The sequence below is a fragment of the Aquila chrysaetos genome, chromosome 23 (assembly GCF_900496995.4).
Source record: "Aquila chrysaetos chrysaetos chromosome 23, bAquChr1.4, whole genome shotgun sequence".
Taxonomy (NCBI): domain Eukaryota; kingdom Metazoa; phylum Chordata; class Aves; order Accipitriformes; family Accipitridae; genus Aquila; species Aquila chrysaetos.
In genome coordinates, this window is record NC_044026.1 from 20535258 (window position 1) to 20549056 (window position 13799).

The 13799-nt window shown below is 42.9% G+C and overlaps 1 protein-coding gene across 3 annotated transcripts in view; it reads left to right on the top strand.

The window, feature by feature from the left end:
• REPS2 (RALBP1 associated Eps domain containing 2) overlaps positions 1–13799 on the top strand; it is a 102500-nt gene that overhangs the window by 30191 nt on the left and 58510 nt on the right. For all 3 annotated transcript variants that reach the window (XM_029998971.1, XM_029998973.1, XM_029998972.1), the window contains exons 2-6: positions 4731–4854; positions 7112–7260; positions 8793–8916; positions 11712–11809; positions 13558–13696. In XM_029998971.1, the coding sequence (XP_029854831.1) occupies positions 4731–4854; positions 7112–7260; positions 8793–8916; positions 11712–11809; positions 13558–13696 (634 nt within the window). The remainder of the gene's footprint in view (positions 1–4730; positions 4855–7111; positions 7261–8792; positions 8917–11711; positions 11810–13557; positions 13697–13799) is intronic.

The following is a 13799-nucleotide window of genomic DNA, read 5'->3' on the forward strand; positions in this document are numbered from 1 at the left end:
GGATGGTCATCTCAGCCTGTTCATAGGATTATGGAATAGTTGTTTCTGATTTTAGCTCTTTTTCTACTTATGGAAAACAAACTTCAGCTCTCGGCTCATGTTCAGTTACTGAAGTTTAGCTCTTGCAATCTAAATTAGACCTGCCCAGGGTGTTTGAGAGGTCAGTGCTCTTGGAGACTGCAGTGGAAACTTGTTCGGAGAGAACTGGAGAGAGCTGGAACAGTGTCAGATTGTGCTGGGAAAAGCTGCTTCATGTGGGATGTCTTCAAGGAGCAATTACAAAAATAACACTAGCTGTCAGCCGATCGAGCAGAGCAGTGAGTGGATAATAAATATAAAAATCTGCTTTGTGTTCCAGCATCTCAAGATGTAAAGCTTTTCTATTAGAAGTTCGCATGGAGAATGGTAATTTAAAACAGCCACTCTTCCAGCTACATTTAAAACAGCTTGTAGCTACATTTTAAATTTTAATGTTGATGAGTTGGAGATCTGTTTCTTTAAAAAAAAAAAAAAGTATATATTTTTATAACCATAGAAAAACTTCTGGGCTGTCAGAAGGGTGTGCAGGCATCTAGATCTTGCTCTCCCTTTCTTATGGCTGCTTGATAGGGAAGGTGGTGTGATTTGTGTACAGAACGTGTGTTTTAAGGCTACCTGCTGAAATCCAATTGAACTGAGAGGTGCTGTTCCAGGACTGACTGAGAACAAGCACGAGATTAGACACTACAGCTTTCCATCCTTCTCCGAGAAATGTTGTTTTCACATGTTTTGTGAAATGAACTTTTTTCCTTAATTTGCAAATGACTTTTGAAATTGTTTCATATAAGCAATTACGCCTTGCAGTAAATTTAAACTTAGTTCACTCAGCATTGTGTTCTTGCCTCGTGAACCATTGAATAGATCAATTTTTGACTAATCCTGTTTATCATCCTGAGGTTAGATTTGGCAAGCAACATCTGTAACCTGCCACCATGAAAAATTATTTCCAACATGTTCTTCATTAAACTTTTCTTCAATATTCAGCTGTCACTGGAGGATTACAGTTTTCTGCTGAAGAATTAAAAAAAAAATTGCAATGAAAATTGGCTGTCAATAGTTCTGTATTAGAATCCCTTGAAGTATCAAGGTATGCAAGTTGTTTTGATTTACATGTGTGTCCGTTTAGCAGTGCACTAATAGAAAATACCAGTTCTTTCCTTGCTAGCTTGCTGAATAGTATGCAACCCGAACTGACAACAGGACAGGATAGAAAGAATTTGTTTTTAAACATCAGTTGAATGAAAGTAGAACTGATGTTTCCCCTCTATTTCAGGCGATAGTTTCAGAAACAGTCTAGTTTCAGCTTGAAAAAACAGTGTGTCGCATTCATATACAATGCCTTTAATTCATATGGATCTTGGAAACTCTTAGTAGTATATCACACAAACTAGCTTAATTTCAGTATTGTATATCACTAAATGTAATCTGGCCATCAAGAGGCTATGTGCACTGACTCTGCGAAAGGTAAAACCGGAAAACAAAAAAATAATGTAGTATTCAGTTTAAGCTGCTGTGGAAATTTGAGCAAGCAGCATATTCTGAGTAATTAATTTTGGATAAAAGGCTAATCTGCCACCTACCTCTGCGGTTGCTGGAGAGAGGGTCTGCTCCCATTAGCGGCTCTAAGCCGGGTCCTGATGCTGCAGTATGAAATGCTGTCTGGAAGGAACCCAAGGCCCTCTCCTTTAACTGTACAAGGAACTTCATAAGAGTGAATGCCTGTACCTGCAATTAATCTATATGAATACCTACAATTAATTGTGCAATAAATTTGGCTAGTCTGTCAGCTTGCATCTTTTGCTGTGGGCCGTTACCGAAGAGATCAGGATTTAATTGCACAAATAACACAGAGGAGCTTGCGCCTACAAAATATATTTCTGTTGTTACCACCAAAGAGCAAAATTAGAGAGAGGCAGTTTCAGGTTGGCTGGCTATAAGTGTGCTTGAGAAGGAACACTGTAGTTTTGAGAGACAGTGTATCCTCGATAAAAATTTTTAGTCTGCTCGATCAGAATAAAACGTTCATGTTTCCGTATCAGGAGGAAGCACAGCATTTACAGCATTCAGCGACCTTAATATTTCAAAGTGTAGAAAAAGATATGGAAAATTAACTCTCGGTGTCTTTTCAGGAAGATGATAGCATCACAAATCCCTCTGTGAAAGTCCCAGTTGCCCAGTGCTTCCTCTTCCGGCAGCCCGCGAGAGGAAAGGCAGATGACGGTAACGCTGCAGGGCGTAGGGTGCCATGACAGGAAAGCAGCCCAAGAGGAAAACCCCTCTGGGGTACACCGCTCGTACACCCAGGGATTTTGTGTGCCCTTTTCGTGCCGTGGCGGCTGCCCTGCTGGCGCTGTCCGTGGGTCACGGCGGAGGTGAGCACCCGCGCCCCGCCGTGGGAGGGCCCGGGTGCAGGCGGGGGCCCAGCTTTTGGAAGCAGTGCAGGCCTTCGTATAAGAAACGTCTCCCCTAACGAACCGGGGCTGCGTACCCAGACTGAATTTCAGCTTGGTTGTGCCCCTTCTCAGTCTGCTTCTCCCCAGGCTGTTGAATTTGTCAGCCTGGGAGGCACAGCAAGCCCCCGGCCAGTGGCTTCCCACGTGCCTGCCACAGCGGTGTCGACCCCGGAGCCGTCGGGCTCTGGCGTGGCTGGGCGGTTGCGCCCGTGGGGAGCCGGCTGGGCCGCGGCTCCGTGTCCCGGGTCGAACCGCGTCGGCTGTGCTCCGTGCCTCTGCGTCAGACAGAGCCGGGGCCGCTGGTGGGGAAGGACGGTGCGGGAGTGGGAGGTGTGGGCGGCAGGACTGAGTGAACGAGGAGCATCCAGGGGCAAGGAAGGAGCCTGCTTTGGAGGTCAGAAATGGCACCGATGATCTGCCCAGCCTTCTCCAAACGGTGCCAGTCCTGCGATCAGCTGTCCCGGCAGCATGCCCACGCCGCGGGCATGCAGGCAGGCGGTGCTCCCGCAGCACTGCGGGCATGCACCTCTGGTGTCAGCTCCGGCCACGGGACCCCAGGAGATGCTGTCAGGGGACCCACCGGTGCAGCAGGACCCTGCAGTGGACGGCGTCGCTCCCTGTGGCAGCGGGGAGCCCTCTGCACCGCTGGGGTCTGTGTAGTGCTATCCACGGAGGTGGGTGCGATGGGCTTGGCTCCTTCCCGTGCCCCGGCCGGGGCGCAGCTCTCCTCCAAGGAGTTCCCTCCACCTGTTCCTTCCTCCCCGGCACACTCCGATTTTTTTAATCGTGCTTCAGCACTCTTCATCTCGGGCACGTGCCAAGTGCCCTGCATTCCCACCAGAAAATAAAAGAAGTAAGGCCCGCAACGGGGTGGGGGGTGGGGATAAAAAAAAATAAAAAAAGGCCAGAGTGACTTCCGAAAAAAGATATGTAGAGGAAAGGAAATGGCACTGGTTAATTGAAGCTGTCCTCATACAGAGAATCAGCCTCCCTTTTCATCAAGCAGTAAGAGAAAAGAAAGCTGCTTGATGCATGGCTTAATTCCTTGATCACAAGATGTATCTCGAAAACTCGCAGCAAGAGAGGGAAGCCAGAGCTCATTCAGTCAAAGCAGAAGCCATATCCAGAGAAGAAGGACTTTGCTTGAAGATCATTTTATTTGTAGTAAGAATTACCATTCCAAAACATTTGTTTTTTCAGTAATTGTTTCACATCACATTTTGACACTCTGTGTGTGTATGTGTGTGTATATATACACGTATAAAAATAAATCAGAAAAAAATAAGACTATTCATTTGTGCTATTTGTTCATATGCATGACATGGGAATAGTTTCTGTCATGCATTGTAGCTTGGGAGTGATCCACGGACAGGGTTTCCTGGAGAGCAGCACTTACCTATGAAGAACTGGCACAGCTCTGCTGTCTTCCCGCACACAGGCGATGCACCTCGCCAGCCAGGAGACGTTGCTAATTTAGATGTATTTTCAGGAAAACAGTTCGGGGCTTCCCTTTGTGTCTGGGGTGAATGGGGTTTCGTTCTAACCTCAGTGCCTGGCTGAAGTTTGTTTGTGAACATCTGGGAGCTCCAGGCGTGGGAGAATTGGCGCCTGTGCTTAAAACCTGCTGATAGCTGTTGCTTGTTTAGCTGTTGTCTGAGCGTGTGAACGTGGAGCTGTTTGTTTCATAGAGGTGGCTGAGTGAAGCGAACAGCAAACAGTGAAGTATCTATAGAAATTAAGCTTCAGTGCTGAGACCGTGTTAGTTTTTCACACAGAAAAGCGTTCTGCTCAAGCGGTGCGAAGGGGCATTTCTTGTGTTGCATTTATGTTCCAGTTACAGTAACTGTCTGAACTGTTGTTGTAAGGGCTAATACTAAGTACAATTTTCTGTGAATACCATAGCTTCTGCAATGGAAATATTTTACTGGACAGTGTACTTAACAAGTTATCATTTTACCTGCTATTAAAATCTTTTGCAGTATGAAAACCCCTAAGTTGTTTTAGGATATAGCAATGCTTCTGAAAAGCTTAACAACTACCTACCTATCTCTGATACACTAGGGGGAATGTGATCAGACAGCCACATCCCGAGTTGAAACAAATATGCTTAGTAGAAAACTTCAAATACAAGAAGCATTTTGCATTTTTAAAGAATTTTTTCTTTGTTTATGTAGAGGTGTTTAAATTCCCTGTGAGAGTGAAATGCATTTAACCAACAATGTGTCTCTTCTCTCTTAGATTACAGAAGTTTGTGGAGCCAAGCGCGTGGGTTATTTTGGTCCTGCTCAATTTTATATTGCTTTGAAGTTAATCGCGGCAGCGCAGTCAGGGTTCCCAGTACGGATTGAGAGCATTAAGAATGGTAAGTAGCAAATTTTGCTTGCGGTGCTATGCACTTGTTTCTCACTTTCTTTAATGCTTGTCAGCTCTCCGTGGTGGTAAACTTTTCTTCTAACCTGTCTTTGAAACAATTGTATTTTGAGGAGCAGAGAAAGAGTACAAGGTAATGTTCCATTTGCCAAGTGACTGGTAGAAAATTGCGCTGAATTACACGTGTGGCAAAGCTGAGATGACGTCCCCCTCTGGAAGAGGTGTTACCAAAGGAATGGCATGAGTGACAGCTGATCAGTGCTAGGGATGCATTTCTCTCTCACCTTCAGCCTCTAATCTTGACAGCTGTGCAGAGTGGGAGCTGCTTCGGGTGGAGGGATGTTGCAGGGGGCATGGGCAGGTCAGGGGTCCCCCTGTGCAGGGCAGCTTGCAACACTGATCTGTTTTAGCAAATAATCCTGCTGAAATAAGTGGGTAATGGTGACTAAATCATAATGCTTCCTATCAGTAGGTATGAAAATGTGTATTAGATGTAACTTAAAACAGCTTTGTTCTTCCCAATAAATTGACAGTAATATTAAATGTACCATTTTTGGTGGAGAAGGATGCTTCTTAAAAGAGGCTTATCAAACTCAGGCAACGAAGAGAAAGAGGTCCCTTTTAGCTGTGAAACCTTGATAACAACTAAATGGAAGGAACTTGATGTTTTTGCCTTGGTGATGCATGCTCTGTCTTGCTGACGGGTGCTCTGCCTCAGCAGGGCTCAGGCTTCGAAACACAGCGCCTTTCACTTGGGCTTGAGCCTGAACAGGTTTGAACCCTTAGCTCCCACATCCCAGGCAGGCATTCGAACTGTGCCGTGAGGCTGTGCTGTGGGCAAGGGTGCTTGCCACCGTCCTGCTGAAGGCAGCGACGCAACCAGCCGTGAGATCAGGGAGGAGGTAGGAAAGGCCGGATCTACCCATAGCCTCGCAATCGGGTCGCTGCTCCCAGTGCAGTTTCCGCTCTGGTGTCCCTTCTAAGGGCAGCGAAATGTAGAAGTCACCTATGTTACAAGGCACAGGGGGGGTTCCCAGGTCTGCCCCATCCCGGGGCGAGGAAGCCGGGCTGGCGAGCACCAGCAGACCTGTGTGAGCTGAGCTCCCGCGGTGCAGAGCTCCTGACCAAGTGGAGGGGATGGGATGCAGGTGGCACGGTTCGGTTCGGTGCCTTGCTGGCAGAGAAGTTTAAACCAGGGATGAAGCAGGGCAGCCTGGATTTGTCCGACAGTGTTCCTTACAGAGAGCTTGTGTGCTCTCTGTTGCATTGCTGTCCTTTTTAAGGGTGTTAATTTGAAAAAAAAAAAAACCAAACCTCAAACTCCAAAACCCAACAAAACCCAGCAAACTAAATTAGAAACCTGAAATAAGTGCGATTTACTGTGGATGTTTTACAAGTCCAGCATCTGCAAATAATCGACAAATTTGAGCGAAGAAGGGTACTTGCAGTCCTTGTATTGATATCCTGTTTACTTACTGTTACTGAAACACTTCCAGTGTTAATTACATTTTCTCTTGAAATTTATGAGTGCCTTTAGAGTGAGGTGAGTAACATGCACCAAACTCCAACTGATTTCTTTTTATTCCTGGTAGTACCTGTAGGTGTAAAATATTACAGAGGTGATGTATGGTTTTGCTCAGTTTTGAGCATTCTGTTAATTTTAGTTGTATTGATCTTTCAGGGTGACTGTGCACAAAACTGCGACTGTGTTTCTTCAAAATAATCATGAATTGTCTTAAAGAGTGAAAAAGTGTCACTCTTTTGCCCTGCAGAGCAGATGCAACATGGGACCTTTTGACATGGTCGTCTCACCAGGCCTTGGTGTGATCTCTGAACCCTACCATTTTTAATTTGTTCCTTTTATGATGGCAGTGTTGAGCATACTGTGATCCTGACTGATTAATTCATCAGTCCCACAGTTTCTCTGGGAAACTATTCTTTTCATTACAGACAATGTTTTGAAGGCAGGAAATGAGTTTGCCACTTGCTTTACTAATGTGCACAAGGCTTATTTCTTTCTCTTTGCATGGAGAGATGATATATCAAGCTAGTCAATGTAGTTTTGTGTAACATTTCACATTTTTATTAAGACATAAAATAATCACAGGAGCTCCACATTTATAAATGTTACAAAATATAAATAGTACTCTTTTATAGATGAACTTTTCATTGGTTTTACAAGATGATACTGCTTAAAGTACTCTTAATGTTCTGTAGTCTCAGTTGAGTTTTTCTCTCTTTTAATGAAGAATTGCCTCTGCCGCGGTTTATGGCGCTGAAAAATGACAGTGAAGTACGTTACGGGACTACAGCAGAACTCCATGGAGTTAAATTTCAGGTTCCACATGCAACTTTGGAAAAAAATTCCTACAAAAGAACAGAAGAAGGGGACAAACAGGTAACAGACCCCTCTCCTTCAGGCCAATATGTCATTATGCATCCTCCTTTTGGGTCCAGCCCTGTAAATGATTACACTCACGTGGGCTTACTCAGTTTTGCAGTACGAGACAGGAGATGGACTCCTGGCATGCAAATAATCCCCATCGGGGCCGTGCTTTGATTTTGATGCATCCCAGTTGCATCCCTGAAGGGAATTCTCTATATAACCTTGTATAAAGCTGTCAGCCCTGTAATATTTTGTGTAAGTTCTTTCAGTGTTGTCCTCCTACTCAGTCCAGCGCTGTTTCTTGGCGAGGACTAGGGGAGGAGCGGCAAACAGAAATCTGTCTGTGAAACAGAACAGGAAAGTGAGCGATTTCTCATGGCCAGTATGATCCTTAGTCACTGCAGAAATATTCAATTGGAGAAGAGGTGTTGAATCACGAGCCACTATTTCTGTGTGGGATAAGGCCACCAGGTTTTCTTCCATTCTAATTTCCCCTAGGAGTAGTCCAGAAGAAACCTGCTTTTCTTTTGTCCTCAGCGAAACATCATCCCAGCATCTGTTGTTCTGAGTTGCCAATTTAATAAAGCTGTCTAAGGGAGATTTGTATTTACCTGTATTTAAGAGAGTTGAGAGCACTTACTCAGATACAAGTTGCTTCACAGCACAACCTTGATTTTCATAATTTTCCCCAGGCTTGACACCTTCTCTTCTGGGTATTGTATCAGGTCATGTTGTAAATGCTTGGTGGCAGGTGCTTTATCTTCCTATAACGTGCGCACACATTTGTCACATGGTGTGTTGGCGTGAGTAAATGGCATTCCCAGCCTGAGGTCAACCCAACAGGAATGAGCTGCTGATGACAAGGTACATGGCTGGAATAACAGGATGAGGAAGAAGAGCACGTATGCCTATGTGCCTGTGTGTACTGACACTGAAGCAGAATGCTGCCCTCAAACCCCTGGCTCCATCTAGGTTATCTGTGGTGTGTTGTGTTTTCCTTTTTACACAGTAAACTGTTTAGGATCACATCCTCTTCTTAAACAATCTGTAAGTCAAGGTAAAGAGAATGCTGTAGGATAGATACCCAGTAAAATCTACAAATCCACAGAGTGCTTAAAATACCAATTTGGAGATTTGGTTTAATTTTTTGTACATGTTTTATATGAAAAATGCTCTCCCACGAAGAATGCACTCACCCTAACTAAATGTGTTATGCAAATTCAAAGATACCCACTCAAATTAAGCATTCTACGTATACTTCTGCAGGCATCTTTTGGAAGTCAAATACCTTAAGCTGTTCATTGTAAAGCTTTGCTATGGCATTGCCATGCTTTACCCCTAGAAGGCTCAATACCAAATTATGTCTTTACCAACTTTTGTTTTTTAAGGAGCCTTTTCATGGAAATAAAGGGCCTCGGGGAACTACAGCGTTTGCCTTTTCTTTGTCCATCATGCTGTACGCATTCAGATCACTGTGCAGGATTACTTGCTTTTTTTGCTGTTGTCTCAGAATTCCATTTTGTGTTGGTGTGTTTTTGAAATAGGAACCCAAGTCTCCACCGATGTCTCCAATCTGCTCACCTCCTGCTTCTCCATCTACTTACCAGAGAGTACCCTTAAGTTACGGATATGGTAAATCAAGAAGTGGGCTGGAGCAGCAGCATGGAGGTAGGATAAAAACTGGGATGTGCACGTTGTATTAAATTCTTTTTGTTTTGTTTTTTATTTTTTTCTCAGAAGCATCCAAATTTCAAATGCAACTGACAGTCAGCCTAATGATTTTAACATTTAATTAGACCTGTATTTTGGAAAACGATTCAATCATCTCATTTTGTTTTGATTGTTCAATCCTGTTCTCTTTTTGGTAAATTAGTTAGATTTATGTGTCACTGCTCACAGATAAATGCTAATACCTAATCTCTGACGAGACTACGTGCAATATATCCCAGTGGCAGAGTGTTTGTGAGTATTTTCAGAGTGCATGAAGCTTTTGATTTCATTAGAGGGGAAGAAAAGCCCGCTTCTGATTTCAGTAGTGGCTATATTAGTTTTCAGATTGGCAGTGAACCTTCCTTTGCAGGAAAGGATAGTAATCTCTCTGGTTTTGTAACGGAAATAACGATAGGGCATGAATATAAAAACAGTGCCACACAGTAACTTAGGCAAAATGGACAAGAATAAGGCACTACATAGATGCTCTGTCTTTGATTGCGCTGCCATTAGAGTAGATGGCAAAACATTCTGATTTTAACGAGAGGGTAGTGGGGCAGAAGACAGTTTTACTAAGGCTTTACAAGCTCCTGTTAATAGTGAGGTGCCTGTGCTCTCCTAATTGCAACATCTGGTGACGAGGAGGGTGGCAGTAGTAGGCATTGGTGTATACCATCCTTCCATCACCCCTCCGGCCTTCAGTTAGTGTGTTTGCAGTGAGCGAAGAGTGGAGCATGCTAGTCCTTCAGTTGTCGTCCTTGTTTACAAATGAGTGAAAAAACAGCTATTGCAATGTTTTGAAACTCACTACAGCCATAATAAGAATGTGTTCAACACAATCAAGTGGCCTTCACGTGAAAATTGTACCAGTACTGAGTCACAGGCATTCATTTGTCAGTTAGGTAAACTGCTGTTTGTTCAGAGATGGGATTTTTCCCCACTGCACCCTTGGTACAACTGATCAAAACAGTGGTGGTTGACTTCTGAAATAAGCAACACTAGCAAGGTCGTCTTTTGGTATGACACGTGTTCCACTCCAGCGAGGAAGACGTGGCAGATAGCCCTCACCCTGAAGAGCTGTCGGGAGCAGCTGACCGTGTTACATGTTGTGCGCTCTGCTGTTTTCTGGGACTCTGTCCCAAATCTGCCAGTACTATAGGGGTGGATTTTGGGTGTTGGTTTTTTTTTTTCCTCCAAGTTTGGTTGCAATTGTAACTTCAGTGAAATTTCTCATGGAGTCAGCGGCTGTGCAAAGTGAGTAGAGGCAGCAGCGTCCAATCCAGCTGTCAACTTCTTCTAAAATTAATTATTCAACTGCTTGAATTTTTAAGGTGATAAAATCCTAGAGGTGTAGAACACTATGGTTATTTTCCAGAGGGGAATTTCTCCTGTTTTCCAGAATGGGAATCTCTCCTATTTTAATCCCACTGGGGATACTTCAGCCAAATGTGTTCTCAGTGGCAGCAAGCAGGTAACATTTTACGGCCCATGCTGTACCAAGTGCCAGGCTAGGTGACCTACTGGTTCTTCCTGGCCTTTAAGATTAGGACCCTTCCAGTTTTCTGAAGAGCACTTGAAAGGGTGGGTCTGAAAGCTGCCACGTTAGTGTGTGGGCAGGAGGTGCTAGCACCGCAGCACCAAGCTTGTGGGCTCTTCTGTGTACTGCAAGGCTGACCCTGGAACTGGACAGTGGGTCTTCAAGGGCAGCCCTTTGCACTGCAACCATGACTATATACTGTTTTTTTTCTTGATAGTTTTGCAAGTTTTTCTTGGTAGCAAACACATAGCAGAGTGGCCTTGTGCTTAAATCTCCTCTCCAAGCATGTCTGTATGTTTCCCAACTTCCTGTGGGTTTTTTTCTGAAATTAGAAGTTATTTGAACAGGCAGAAAAATAGATACCAATACAGGATAAGACCACTCAGGAAAGCAAGGGAGTTAGGCGTATGATGGCTAAGGTCTTCCTGAGCTCAAAATTTTTAAGATTTCTTGGTCTCACTTTTCATCAAGAATCTTTTAAGTTCTGTCTATCTAATGCAGACTGTCTTTGTAGTGGTACATTTTAAATAGGTTGGCAGCAGAAGTTTTCAACTCTGTAAGAGTTTGCAAGTGAGTTACCTTTGTGTTTGTGTACTTGACCTATGTTTAAAACATCGTTCTTAAACATACTGTTAGTCACTGCTTACTATATTTGCTGCAGTGGAACACAAGTGACTTATTTTAGCAAAAGAAGTAATTGTTACTTTTCTTTACTAACTTTACTCCAAATAGTGTAAAGTGGTGAGTCATGTATTTTGATTTTCAACAGAAATTAGGGAAGGGGGAAGAAGAGTATATGGAAAATTAGTGATTTACTGTTTGATGGCATTGTCAAAGCTTATTTTTTTTGCAGCTCAGTTGAATTATTTCTTCTTATTTGTAATGCGTTCTTGTGTTATATATGGGTATAAATATATAAAATGTATAAATATATAAACAGGCTATATATATATTTCAACATGATGAACAATGATTTATGTTATCTGGTAATATATGACACAGTTTCTTATCAGTAATGTCTGAAGAAGAATGATGTAATGTGAAAGACAAGTATGTGGCTGGAATTTTGTTGCAGAAGACAAAATGGATATTGATACTATGATACTAGGTTCACAAGCTAGATTCTTGACCTTGTGGTATTTAATTATTTCCTTTAGCCTGGTAGAATCTTTTTGATTATCCTTTCATTTATATACTTTATTTTAAATGTCTGTAGCTCCTTATGAAGTCAGACACTCTGCTCACCAGCAAGATGGACCATCATCAGGGAATTATGGAACCAAACCTGCACTCACCTGTTCAACTCTTAATCGGGTAATGAATTGATGTTTTTCTTCAGTAGTACTACTAATAAAACATGAAATAGAAATAAAAAAAAAAAAAGGCAGATGAATTCATACTTCAAAAGTAAAAAGTGTTCTCCATCACGTTTTTAGACTAGAGGCTGAAGCATGCTTTTCTAGTATATGAAAAAGAAAAAACCAAAGCTGATGGGAAGGGGAAATTAAAATAAATAAGCCAACTAATTAAATTGCTGAATCTAAGTAGAATGCACCAAATAGCACAGATAGGAAAACTAGACTGAGAATCTTCAGTTCAAAAGTAAAAAAAAAAAAATTGAGGTTATAGCAAAAGTAAAACATTTTCATTTAAAATATATGAGGTTGCACAGAGATTCCTGCTTGATTTAGAATGCCATCTGTAACACATGCACAGAATTTATAGCCTAATATTCTGTGTATTCTGTTTTTTCACCCCAGTTGGTTAAATTGCATCTCAAACAGAATAAATGAATTTCTGGATATTTGTTTGCTTTTATGAGATGGGTCCTATGTTTTCCTGCTGGTTGCAAAAGCAGATCTTTCCGATGTTCCAGTATGCCTCCTGTGCACTGACTATGCAAATAGGTAGTTTGCCCTATGGAAGGACAAAGCTGTCCTAAGGGAGAGCTTTTCCTAAATAAGTAAGACTCAGAGACTCTGTACCTTTTCCCTAGTGCTTAGCACCCCACACCCATAATAAAATGTCACCTGAGCCTCAGGAAAAGATCTGCAGGTAGTGTCACATAATTTGTGCTAACTTGAAGTGAAACTGGGTGCATTTGTGTAGCACTTTGAAATGAAAATTAATTTACAGCTTTATGATGTTGCCTGTTTTGGGGATCTTTTGATGTATTTCAGAACTGGTGTTTTGCATTTGATTCTTAGGAAATGGACAGGTATGTCAGAGAAAGGGTTGTGGAGCTCGTTGGAGCCTGGTTATTGTTCACTCTTGCCCTCCCTCTTTAACAGTGTCGTCATCCAGGCCTAAATCTTGAATGCTAAGTCATTCCAGTTTAACAAAGGCAGTAATTGTACCAGCAGCCCTCTTCTAGACACCACTACCCAACCTACCAAACATACAGACTTCCCTTAAACAAGTCAATCAGAAAGCAAAGACATAAATGGATAAAATGTCCTTCTCCTCCAGAATATTTTTTCCCAAAGTAGGATTTTTACCTAAACCATGGGAAGTCACAGAAGGTTGAGGAGGTCTCGAAGGGTTTGCATGTCTCCCTGGCTCGGTGTAATGTGTGCTGAGCTACCGGGGTGAGTGGAGGGTCCAGAAGCAGTATAGCTCCATAGTTACAGCACCACTCCTAGACTAAATACATAGTTTCTTAGCAAAGCTAAATTTTCATGCACTGTGCTGCTTAAATACAGCTTTAGCTCCTTTACTGGTTCCATCCATTCCAGGTGTACAGTATGCAGTTCAGGGTTGTAATGGCAGCCAAAATGAACCCCCAAAATGAATACAGAGGTAATAAAGTATGAATTGGACTTTCCTTTTTCTTTTAGCTTTGGTCATGTAAAACTTCCTTAAATTGCCTGGGTAAAGATACCTAATACTAGCCTGAGCTTTAACAGCTAAGTAGTGGGATGGTAATCAGCGTGGCTGTTTCTGCTTCTCGTCTCTTTTAAAATATGTGTCTGCTAAGAGAAGAGAGTGAATCTGGTTTCTTGAGGTTCCCAATGACCTTCTGGCCCCCTGCCTGCAGCTGGTACCAGTGTCCCTCCTTTCAGTCTCTTTCAGTGGAGCGGGAGCAGCAGGACAGCAGCACCAACTACTCGGATGACCCTTGGAGGATAACGGAGGAGCAGCGAGACTACTACATCAACCAGTTTAGGTCCCTGCAGCCAGACCTGAACTCCTTTATTTCAGGTAATTTTTACCAGACACCGTGCGTGTTGAGTAGAGGGACCAGGCTGAGCGGTGAGAAGTGCTAAGTAGTTAAATTAATTCTTTTTTCTCCCTGGAATGAGTT